General features: G+C 43.1%; 1 protein-coding gene across 1 annotated transcript in view; it reads right to left on the reverse strand.

Annotated features, from left to right (window-relative positions):
- The window catches only part of diaph3 (diaphanous-related formin 3), a 384,853-nt gene that overhangs the window by 115,345 nt on the left and 256,825 nt on the right, over positions 1-12,683 (reverse strand). Inside the window, exon 24 of the mRNA XM_056278298.1 lies at positions 1,109-1,273. Coding sequence (XP_056134273.1) covers positions 1,109-1,273 — 165 coding nt within the window. The remainder of the gene's footprint in view (positions 1-1,108; positions 1,274-12,683) is intronic.

Raw genomic sequence — 12,683 nt, forward strand, 5'->3', positions numbered from 1 at the left:
GTGGCAGCCAAGTGGAAAATAACTTTGCAAATCAAATGTTTTTACATAAGGCCTGGCTTCTATTGGTGAATACTGAGTCCGCCATGTAGAATAGGAATGAGGCAAGGGATAAAAATGTACATTAATGCGTCTCTCTTGCGTTCTCTTCTCGACCAGTCTCTCTCTCTCTCTCTCTCATTCTCTACCAATCTCCCTCACAGACCTCATGCAGTCAGACACATAACTTGAGCGTACAAGAAAATCTAAAGCAGAATTGAGGGGTAAGCGGGTAGAAAAGCCAAAGAGGCGTGAAATTCCTTTTTGTGTGTAGTAGATGTCAGCTGGGTGCAGGGCAATGAATCAAGTAGGCTAATTAGCAACTATTATCTGTTGCGGCCAGTGGCCTGTGCCACTAATCCTGCTGATTAAACACAGTGGGTCTCTGCAGCTCTGTAGAACAGCACCAGACTGATAAAGCCACGAAGCTGACTGATGATAGCTAAGTTTGGTAGGACAGGACTGCGTTGGACCAGCTTTGGCTCTATTCTGCCTCTGGACCATGCAACAGGGAATTGATCTGACAATCTCGAAAATATGTTTAGACACTATTTCTTATATAACGTGGGTGGGGGTTGCTACCATTTGGATTCAAAAGGCTGACTCAGCACAGATTTCTCAGTTTACTTCAAGAATGAAATGAGATAGCTCATCATATGGCTGGCTATCGTATCTGTTATCCAGGGCATGTGGGGTAACAGATTTGCTTGGTAGTAAATCTACATAAGATTTAACCACTTTCAAAGAGCAAGTCTACACCACTGTACGTGTATTTGACTTAAAGGGGCTATACACTAATATACTAAAAGCACTGAATACAATAAAAGCAAGGTTTCTGAGTTTGGGTTTGCACCTGTGCATATGAATAATAGGAGGTGCAAAAATCTCTAGCCATCTAGAAGTGACTGGCCAGAGGGTGTGCTGACTGACCTGCTTTCTAGTGATGGTTAAGACAGAGCTGATGGGCTTAACAGGGCCAGAAGCACTTGGTAACCCAAAGTAAGAGTCCTGGTACTCATTTCCAAACTGCACAATCAGAAGCATGCAAGACCACCCTACCCTCAATACTCACACTGAACATGGTGCGGAAGTTGCTGACATCAGTGAACAGCTCCTCCACAGACGTTTTCTTGGGATCTATGGCAAAGTACTCCACCATCTTCTGGTAGAGTGTCTCCATGTTGCTGTGCATGATCACCAGCTTGCCATACTGCTCCCGTGCACACTGGGCAAAGCTGTGAGGATGAGGGTTAAGGCCAATGACACCTTATTCAGACATTATGGTGTGACAACAGATACAGAGATATAATAATTACCTCACCTCCGATTCTGACCAGTGTGGGAGACACATAACCCTGTGAAAGGCTGCTGGTTTAGACTTGGTGCTATCAGGCACTCCAGGGGAGCACATGTGCCCAGAGGCTAGAGAGCCCATTGTAAGTGGGCGACTGACATTTGCAATAGGACCTGCTATAGTTGCATTCAGACTAACAGTGTTTTTACAGAACTGACCCCCACTGACATCTGGCTGCTTTTAGCTGTTCACAGAGCATACTTGCTAAAAAAAAAAAAAAAATGTCACCAGGATCAATGCTTGACCTGTCCCAACTTGCTATTCCTCTTGAAGGTGTTTTTTCTTGTAACGAAAAGGCGGACAATAAATTATGATACATACAAACTAAACTGTGGCAGAATCTATGCAGAGGGTTAGTAGAAACGAATACAGAATCACAGACAGACAGGAGGACAGACACGCGGACACACACTAAAGCAGAGTAATCCTTTGAAGAAGATGAAAGAGTAGCATCCACAATAGAGTGAATAGGTTACCGAGGATATGAAGAATGAACAAATCAATAGATAGATAGAAGGGCAAAGAAAAAAGGGAATACTTGGAAAATGTCAGAGGAAACTCATGCTGGACACATACTGAAATAATTTAACCCATAAACCATAACGGTAGTAATTTTGGCTGGCAATTATTGTTCTCTGAAAAAACCTACACAAAAATTACTAAAACATCTTTGAAAATTTTATTATCATATTTAATCAGATCATGTGCCGTCAAATTTGACATGGATGCTGGTAGGAGAAAAAATAATACAACTTGTAAGGATGTCACACTGATTTTAACAACTATATGGCACGTGGAAAGGATGCTCTAATATCTAGTCAGACATTGACTAGATATTATTTTGTTTTAATCTTATGAGTCTACATTTTCAACCCCCCCCTTTTTCTTTCTCCCCAATTGTACCTAGCCAATCACCCCGCTCTCTGAGCCGTCCGGGTCGCTGCCCCACCCCCTCTGCCAACCCAAGGAGGGCTGCAGACTACCACATGCCTCCTCTAATACATGTGGAGTCGCCAGCTGCTTCTTTTCACCTGACAGTGAGGAGTTTCACCAGGGGTACGTAGCGCGTTGGAGGATCACGCTATTCCCCTCAGTTCCCCCTCCCCCCGAACAGGCGCCCCAACCGACCAGAGGAGGCGCAAGTGCAACAAACCAGGACGCATACCCACATCCGGCTTCCCACCCGCAGACACGGCCAGTCGTGTCTGTAGGGACGCCCGACCAAGCCGGTGGTAATACAGGGATTCGAACCGGTGATCCCTGTGTTGGTAGGCAGGTTGGTAGGCTATGCTACCTGGACCCCCATGAGTCTTTATTTTTTATTATCTGAGTAATAAAAACAATGTAATTTCAGTTAAAAAAAGCAAATGTGTTGACTTAAAGGGGTCACATCTCCTTCACTGCATGCCCATCTGAAAGAGATCGGCCATCTAGAACAATCACTCAGCAGTAACCAAATGTTAAATAGTCCTTTAACACCTAGAAAAATGGTTTGCTTTACAGCAAGGATATCTGCATAAAGGGGAAGATAAGTTTGCAATTAGATACCCATAGCACAGGTGCCCAAATGCAGACTAAAGAGCACACACGCATGCCTGAGCAAGCACACCCACATGCATTTTCATAAACAGACACAAACTAGCAAATAGATAGAGGCATTTGACACAACTGACTGCTCATTTTATGCTTGCAGGTCCATCCAAAACCCGACTTCCACTGAAGACTGCAAACAGCCCCTAGTTTAGCTCTAATACAGCAAAGGACAGCTTGGGTGTGTGCATGTGTGTGTTTGTGTAGACATTTACGAAGTGGTTGTGTCAACAAAGAGCTGGAGAGGTGTCAAACTTGGGGCAAAAGAGGAGAGAGCTCGACAACACATGCTATCTACCACCTGGATTCGGTCAAGCATGCTGAAGCTCTCATCGCTCCCTCTCTCAGACACACAGAGTGAGGGACATGCTTGTCGTCGCAGAATAGATGGTAAAAAGGCCAAGACAGAGAGGGAGAGGAAGAGAAAAGGCAGAAGAAAAAAAACAGAGAAGCAGGCACATACAGGGACAGAACCACATTAAAGCAACTTAGACAAGGTCAAATAGGGCCCTATTTGCACAAATCATATTGTGCTGTGAGCTCGGGGCATGGTGAGTGCACTTTTGGTATTTTTGTGGAATAGGCTTGGAAATTGGGAGGAATATATTATCAGCAGGTGTGGTCGGGGCTGATGTTGAACGAACCAATCAAATCTCCTCTTTTCCTTCCCTTTAAAAAAAGCACACACTGTGATGTGAGCCCACTGTCAGTTATGGAAGTTAGAGAGCAGGTCCTCCCAAGAACAAACTGACGTCTTTGTGTGGGAAGCGCAGAAACGCCTGGAAAAATTGAACTGGGTTTTATTTACATAAATTATCAGTCAGAAAGAGTACAATACAATCCGCAAAGCCACAAGAGTTTAATTGCAGAACTGAAAAACAAACAAACCAAAAAACAAAAAAAAAAGAGAGAGAGAGGAAAAAAAAAGTTCTGTCTTGATAGTTTATAGGTCATTGACACCGTCTACAAGTGGCTGGAGACATAACCATTCCAAACCAACAGTATTGGTCTGGCTTGATAACAATCTTAACACAATATAGCCTGTTATTTCATTCATTGGAGACAGAGCCAAGAGCAAAGATCAGAACCATCAATTTTCTGTCATTTAAAATTGTAGTGTAACACTGGATGGGCAATGACAGACCTACCATACCACTTCTCCTACTTCAACATCACCAAAATACCAATGAGCATATAGCACAAGCACAAAACATGACCACACTTCAGGAAAAAAAGCCACTTTGCTGGTGCAAAGCCGGATTTCCCAACTTATACCTACATAAAAATAGAGCCTTTAGTGTCATGGAAGGGAAAACTATTGTGTGACTTTACTGTGAAAGGAAGGATACAGGATCACTTAAAGAGTAATTAACTGTGGACCATTTTAGTGAGTTTGCTGACATCTACAGGTTAAAAACCATCTAACGGTTAAAAGCATGGCAGGCTGGTCTTGGTACTCTGACATGTTAGCACAGCAGGATAAACACAGCTGCAGATAATAACATTAATAATGGCTCTTTGGATGTAGGTGTGCACCCAGCAGCAGTACTATTGACTATTGTTAGTGCTAGCTCTGTCTGACAACACTGATAGATATGCTGACACACTTAAATCAAACAGACCGATTGTTATTAGCTGTAGCGATAGCTATCCTGCTATGCTAACATCAAAGAGTACCAAGCCTGCCAGTGGTTTTCAACCTGTAGATGTTGTTTTTAACCTGTAGTTCAAGTTAACTTTAATATCATATATGTACATATAAAAAGTACTATGTACCTTCAAATGCAATGAAATACATGTGCCCTGGCTCTCTCAGCCCTTAAAACTACATATAAGGAAATAATAAATAATAATAACAAGAACAATAAATAAGAAATCAGATGATAAATAAATCAATAAATCAATAAATAATAAATCAATTAAAGTTATATAAGGAACCTACTGTTCATTATTCTGACCGCCTGGGGGTAAAAACTGTCTTTGAGGCGGCTGGCCCGAGCTCTGATGCTTTGTAAGCATTGTCCTGAGGGAAGGAGTGAGAACAGACCATGTGCTGGGTGGCTCGTAGGGGCTTCCTTCTGCAACAGTTGGTGTAAATGTCCTGAAGCTGTGGCAGTGCTGTTCCTATATTTTTTGCAGCCATTTTTACTATCCTTATCAGTTGGTTGTGGTCCTGTTCAGTCAGGTTGCCAAACCACACCAGTGTGCTTCCAGTAAGGATGCTATCGATGGTAGTCTGACAGGAATTGACCAGGGATTTTGTGGACATTCTGACTTTTCAAGACATCTCAGAAATCATAGTCTCTGATGTGCCTTGTCAATGATACAACTGGTGTTAAGAGAGCAGGAGAGGGAGACAGATCTGAATGCCTAAAAATCTGAAGTTCTTCACAATTTCAACAGGGACATTGTTGATGTAAACTGCAGCCAAAGAACCAGCAGCCGGTAATCTGATAAGCCAGGGTTTGCAGTGTGCCATTCACGCTGGCCTGGGGTGGGAGGTAAACACCGACCAGGATGAAAGATGAAGAAAACTCCCACGGTGAATAAAATGGCTTACAGTTTATCAACAATAGCTCCAAGTTTGAAGTCAGAATTTACTGCAGTATTTACCTAACACTGTGACATCTGTATGCTGTTCCTCCAACTAAGATTGCCAAAAAAAAAAACTTTCCAGTTTTGTGAAAATTGCTGAACAACTATCTGGAATTAACTGCCTAATGTTAAGCTCTTCTCTAGTGAAAGTAATTGGGTTTGACTAACCAGACACCCAGAGAATAAATAAAAACAAAGAAAGTACTAGAGAGCACTGTACCAAGACTGCCATCCCCAGCGCCATCTTGATGATGAAAGAATAGGAAAAGGATATGGATAGGTTCCTCACCTCTTTCCTAGGCATCTTCATTGTTGTCATTCATCAGTCCAATTACTGTGGTCTCATCTGCGAATTTCACTATGCTGTGATATTTTCGCCAGTGGGAGGAAACTGGAGCCCCCAGAGGAAACTCACGCAGACATGGGGAGAACATGCAAACTCCACACAGAGGACGACCCGGGATGACCCACCAAGGTTGGACTACCCCGGGGCTCAAACCCAGGACCTTCTTGCTGTGAGGTGACCGTGCTAACCAATGCGCCACCGTGCCACAACACAGTCATGTGTGAACAGACTGCAGAACAAGAGACTAAGGCAACAATCCTGCAGTGCTTCTGTATTGAAAACTATGGTAGATGAGTACTTGGTACCTGCTCTCACTGTCTGAGGTCTACCTGTTAGAAAGTCATATGACCATATACAGATGGAATTATATTGACCAAGGTCCCTAAGCTTTAACACCACTTTAGATGGTATTACATGCAGAGCTATAGTCTCTATACAACATTCTGGCATAGGAGTTTTTTCCTTCAAGGTTTTTTAACACAGTATACACAGCCAATGACACAGCACCGTCCATAGATCTATTTGACAGATAAGCAAACTATAGCGGATCAAGGTTGGCAGGAATGTTAAGATTTATGTGTCTTAACTAATTTTTCAAAGCGTTTCATTATTACCGAGGTCAAAGCAACATGTCTGTAGTCATCAAGCCAGGATACAGGTTATTTTTGGCAACATATTTTAAATAGATGTTAGCAAACTCACTAAAATGGTCTAGGGTTTAGTTACTATTTCATTTAGCAGATGCTTTTATCCAAAGCGACATACATCTGAGAGTTAATACAACACAAGCCAAGATATAGTCAGGAGGCGACAACGTAAGTGCCAAAAAACTAGGCTGAAGTCCGATAGGACATAGATGTCAACAGGCAGAGCACAAAGTCAATGTATAGGATGCATAAAGGTGATTTTTTTTTATATATTAATACCATCAGGTGTGGAGGTGTTCGAGAAAGAGCTGGGTCTTTAGCTTCTTCTTAAAGATGGACTCAGCGGATCGAATGGAGTTTGGTAACTCATTCCACCACCAGGGAACTACAGAAGAGAAGAGTCTAGCTAGTGACTTAGGGCCCCATTGTGGCGGAAGTGCCAGGCATCTCTCATTGGCAGAGCGTAGAGAGCGGGACTGAGTGTAGACTTGGATGAGGGTGTTCAGGTAAGCAGGAGCCATTTTACTTGCTGTTTTGCAAGTGAACATTAAGATTTTAAATTTGATGTGGGCAGGAACTGGGAGCCAGTGGATAGATATGAACAGTGGAGTGACATGTGTGGCTTTAGGTTGGTTGAAAACCAGATGCGCTGCCGCGGTCGGAATCATTTGCAGAGGTTTGAAATTGCACGCAGGGAGACCTGCCAGTAAGAAGTTGCAGTAGTCGATGCGTGGATATAAGAAGAGCCTGTACCAGGAGTTGTGCTGCATGCTCAGACAGGTAGGGTCTAATTTTCCTGATGTTCTACAGGGAGAATCGGCATGACTGAACAATCGAGGCCATGTGAACCTTCAAGGTTAGTTGGTCGTCAATCATGACACCCAGGTTTCGGGCAGACTGTGGGCATGAGTCAGGTTGATCCGAGCTGCATATTGATCTGTTGTTGTAAGGATGGACTGACTGGGATGACAAGGAGCCCAGTCTTAGATAGGTTAAGCTGAAGGTGGCATTCTTTCATCCATGCAGAGATATCAGCAAGGCATGACGATATCCATGCCGGGACTGTGAGGTCATCTGGTGGTAATGATAGGAAGAACTGGGTGTCATCAGCATAGCAATGGTGTGAGAAACCATGGGAGCAGATGATTGCACTAAGTGAGGTTATGTATACTGAGAAGAGAAAGGGACTGAGCACTGCACTGACCCTTGAGGTACCCCTGTAGATAAGCCATGCGGTTTGGACACTTCTCCCCTCCAAGATACTCTAAAAGATCGCCTCGAGAGGTAGGACATGAACCAGCGGAGGGCAGATCCTGAGATACCAAGCTCAGTGAGTGTGGAGAGGAGGATTTAGTGGTTAACTGTGTCAAAGGCAGCTGACTGAAACACAGTGATTCTATTACCAACAGGAGTGCAGTCTCGGTAGAGTGACCCTGCTTAAAGCCAGACTGATTCGGATCATACAGATTGTTCTCAGAAAGGAATTCAGAGACTTGGTTAAAGACCGTGCACTCAAGTGATTTTGAAAGAAAGGGTGGAAGTGAAACCGGTCTTTAGTTTTCAACCTGGGCTGGGTTGAGTGTAGGTTTTCTGAGCAGTGGGGTGACACGAGCTTGCTTAAATGCAGTGGGGAACACACCCGTTGTAAGCGAGGAGTTGTTGATGTGTGTGACTGGAGGGTTAAGTGCGGGGGAAATGGTCTGAATGGGACGAGAGTCCAGCAGAAGCTTGGAGACTTCTTTCCCGGTCAGGGGGGAGAATGAGGTTAGTGAGGCACTGTTAGCTGGCAGTGGCAGACAAGAGCTGGTCAGGCTCAGAGAACTGGCTACTGACGGCAGATACCTTATCAGTAAAGTACGAGCCGAACATGTAAGGAGTGAGCAGAGTGGAGATCGGAGGAGGAGGCAGATTGAGGAGTGAGTTAAAAGCAAAAAACATTTTTTGAGCATCAGTGGCACCACAGATCTTGTTTCGATAGTAAGTGGTCTTAGCTGTTTTTAAGCCGCAGGAGAATGATGCTAGGTTAGTTACCCTTTAAGTTTGTAACTGGAAGTAAACCTCACAATGATTGCACATTTCCAATTGGGTATCTAATGTTATATATTATTTACATCATATCCTGACTGGACGCTTAACATTGGCATTGTATAAATACTTTTGCAGCGGTTCAACAGAGCTAAAGTTAGTTCATGGGAATCATGATTTTAGCTAACTGACAACCCAGAAAAGAAACCTGACACATCAGAAATTGATTTGTCTGAACATATTAAAGGTGACAGAGCAGGCCTTACTTGGATACCTGTCAATTGTGTTTCTGTAAAATCCTACCTAAATAGAAATTATGTATCTTGGCAATTTTCTTACCAATAAGGATTATAATGTTAAATAAAATAAAAAAAAATTTTTTTGACAACAGCATACATTCTCTAGATGCAAACAAATAATTCTGGAGGTGTCACACCCCCTCCCCATCAATGGAGATGATACAGCTAAATGTGACACTAAAATCCAGTGTGTGAGTTAGAAGCCAAGTTCATGAGGTGCTTTGAATCTAAAAATGTAGAGCAAATTTCACAGCTCTAAATTATTTCATACAATCCCTCATCACAATGAAATTGTTATGTACGGTAATCTCATCTTGATGTGTGCTTATCTGTCAACCTTGACAATAAATGCAGGGCTGTTAGATCAAATAAAAAAAGGCAGGGTTGTCAAATAAATACACACCAAAAAAAAAAAAATCCTTATTTCATTGCAGATAAGAGGCAAAGAGCGGTGTGTGTGCGCATATGGCAGCGTACTGATGTTTGGGCAGCTTCTGTGGCCCTTATTGTGGCCCTACATTATGGCTCAATTGATGGGCCTATTTGCTGTCTAGCCCCAGTTGAATCTGGCTTGAGCTGTGGCCGCCTACTCAATGATGGGTAAATGCTGCTCAATAGGTGCTGCTCCCAGATTGACTTGTCAGAAGCACAGCCCAAGTCAGACGCTTGGGGAGAAAGGCATGAGAGAGACTGGATGTCGGAAAGGAACAAGTAGAATGAAGACTTGTGGCCTCCCACCTTGCTTAATTTTCTGCTGTTTCACCACTGATTTTTTTCTTCTTCCTTTGTCTCCCTTCTATCATCTTTCCCTGCACTTCTCTCCATGGTCCCATCCCCTCTCATCTCATGCACCATTTCAGCGAAGGGTTTTCATTTTTTTCTTTCTCCTTCTCCTGCTCTGTCCTGACAGTTCTACAATCACCTTAAATTCAGAATTCAGTGCAGCGGTGGTATACTGAGGAGGTGCATGGTGTGAAAAAATGACTTTTCTGATATGTGTTTTTCTTAACTGTACACTATTTCTACCATATCTTGCAAGGCCACAAAAACACCCAGGATAACAACACAATCTCGTGTAACAGTATACCAACACTGTAACAGGAAACTGGCAATCAACAGCTCAAAAATATTTATTTTTCTTATCCTTCCAATTTCTCCAAGGGGCACATAACCTATTTAATTAACTTGAACTGTGCAGCACCGTGAACAATATTAAAATTCATATTCAGGGATGAAGGTATATGAAATTTCTATTTGTTGTTACCGTTTATATGTATTACCGTGGTCTCAGAGGACTTTCAAAGTAAACTGTTGGAACAAGTCAGACTAAATCTGTTTGACCACAACTGCATTTCTTTCATTCCTTAGTTTTTCTTCAATTTTCTCTAAAATACTGGGAATCCAGTTGGTGCCTTTGATTATTCGGCTAGCATCGTGACTCAGGTGACAAACACAATTACCGTATTTCCCGGACTATAAGTCGCTGTTTTTGGTCCTAAGACTCAGGGCGTACTCACACTAGGCACAGTTGCCTTGTACCGTGCCCGAGCACGATTGTCCCCCCTCCCCACCTTCAAAGCAACTTATACAATGTGATTTTGTTGGGTGATTACACTGCATTTCAACTAAGGCCACTATATATAGATGACACTGTTTAATCTTGTGACTCAATTGAAAATACTGTAGTAGAGGACCGCATTTGGATTGGGATCCCCCTCAAATCTTGCGGGAGCAGGCGGTTTTAACTTTGCTTCAGGCGGGAGCGGGCAGTCAACAAATAAATAAATAAATAAACTTCGGGTCCTGGGAGGTAGCTAGTGTTAACCAGAAGGGTGGAGTCCAGAAATGAAGTCAAAAGGAAGATCGAAGCAGGTTATCACAATACAAACGAAAATCAAGGCAAGTCTGACATCTGGAAAATTTCTCAGTTGTTACTGACAAAGATGGAAATGAACTGGATTTTGCTGGTTGTGACAAATGTGCAAGAGTATTGATCTACAACGGGCACAAATCTGCTTCCTTTGGGTGGAAGTGACATACCTGCTCTGTTCTCCCCAGTCAAATTAAGCTCTCCTTCAAAGATAAAGCACTTCTTCCTGCACATATTAAACAAGATACTAATGAGAAATCTGTCATATGACTTCATATCTGGAAAAGGCTTTGTTGAAATAGAGTAGAATAGAATAGAAAGCCTTTGTTATTGTACAGACTACAACGCTGACCAGTGCATTAAGACATGTAAAAGAAACAAAATAAAACAACCTCAGCTAACAACACATGTTCTAAAACAATAATAGAAAGTGTAATTTTGCCCTAGGTGTACTTATTACACTCGTATAAATGTGATTATGCTCTAGAACATAATTTAGCTACGTTATTACCGACAGGTATGCAGCTCTTCATTAATACTACATAGTAAAACAATGTGTTTTCCCTGCGGGATGGGAGAAGACACAAAATAAATGGGACTCTACTGGTCAGAATGTTTGTGGGTGCGGGCAGGAGTGGACGCACAGATTGCGGGAGCAGGCAGTAATGGTCTAAAATCAAGTGGGAGCGGAATTAAGAAAACAGTCCCATGCAGGGACATGTATATACTGTACCACCATATAAATGTGACTTATACACCGAAGCGATTTGATGTTTTTTATCCTTGCAACAATGCATTTTATGCTGAGTGAGAGTGATACTGCAGTGCGACTTGTAGTCCGGGAAATACGGTACTGTTTAAGTGACAAATTCTGTACACATCTCCTTTTGACAGAAGCATAAACATCTCAGATTCCATTTCTGGTTTCTGGAAATGTCTAATTACCCTAAATTTGGTAAAAAGAAAATGTTTTTGCCTTTTTATTTCTGGCAGGGAGACAACATAAAATGATGGGCAGGGGCGTCCGGGTAGCATAGCAGTCTATTTCGTTACCTACTAACATGGGGATTGTTGGTTCGAATCTCCGTGTTACGCCTGGCTTGGTCAGCCGTCCCTACAGACACAACCGGCCGTGTCTGTGGGTGGGAAGCCAGATGTGGGTATGTGTCCTGCTTGCTGCACTAGCCCCTCCTCTGGTCGGTCGGGGTGCCTGTTCGGCCTGTTCGGGTGGGCTCCTCCCATGTATTACGTCCTCCTCACTGTCCGGTGAAAAGCGGCTGGCGACTCCACATGTATCGGAGGAGGCATGCGATAGTCTGCAGCCCTCCCTGGATCAGCAGAGGGGGTGGAGCAGCGACCAGCACGGCTCGGAAGAGTGGGGTAATTGGCCGGATACAATTGGGGAGTAAAAAGGGGGAAAATTCCAAAAAATGGCAGTTGTTGAAATGGAGAGATAAGTTACTAGGCCGGAGAGAGAGCTGTCAAACCTGTTGTCAGTGCACGTCTCTTGGATGCACTCAGCTCAGGTCACCGGCTAACTAGTACAGCACAAACTGTCAGTGCCCCATCACAATCCCTATCTCGGGGCACTGATCAAAACTACATGAGCGACGACAGGTGTGTGTGTGTGTGTGTGGGGTATATTATTGAACACATACTCTCACATCTGGCCTGAGACAGGCCAGTCAGCCCCATCTACTAAGGACAGGATCAGAGGACAGTCAATATTGAACACTGGCAGTCAAACAGGGCTCTGTGGACAGCCATCAACCACAGACTTGGACAACAAGAAAGGGCTTTGAAACATTAATGAAAAAATAAGTATTCATCCGTGTCATATGGTCTCTTGAATATTTCATTTTCAGTTACCTAGAATATATGAAAAGTTAACAACACAGGGATCACCGGTTTGAATCCCCGT

Source organism: Lampris incognitus, chromosome 4, assembly GCF_029633865.1.
Source record: "Lampris incognitus isolate fLamInc1 chromosome 4, fLamInc1.hap2, whole genome shotgun sequence".
Taxonomy (NCBI): domain Eukaryota; kingdom Metazoa; phylum Chordata; class Actinopteri; order Lampriformes; family Lampridae; genus Lampris; species Lampris incognitus.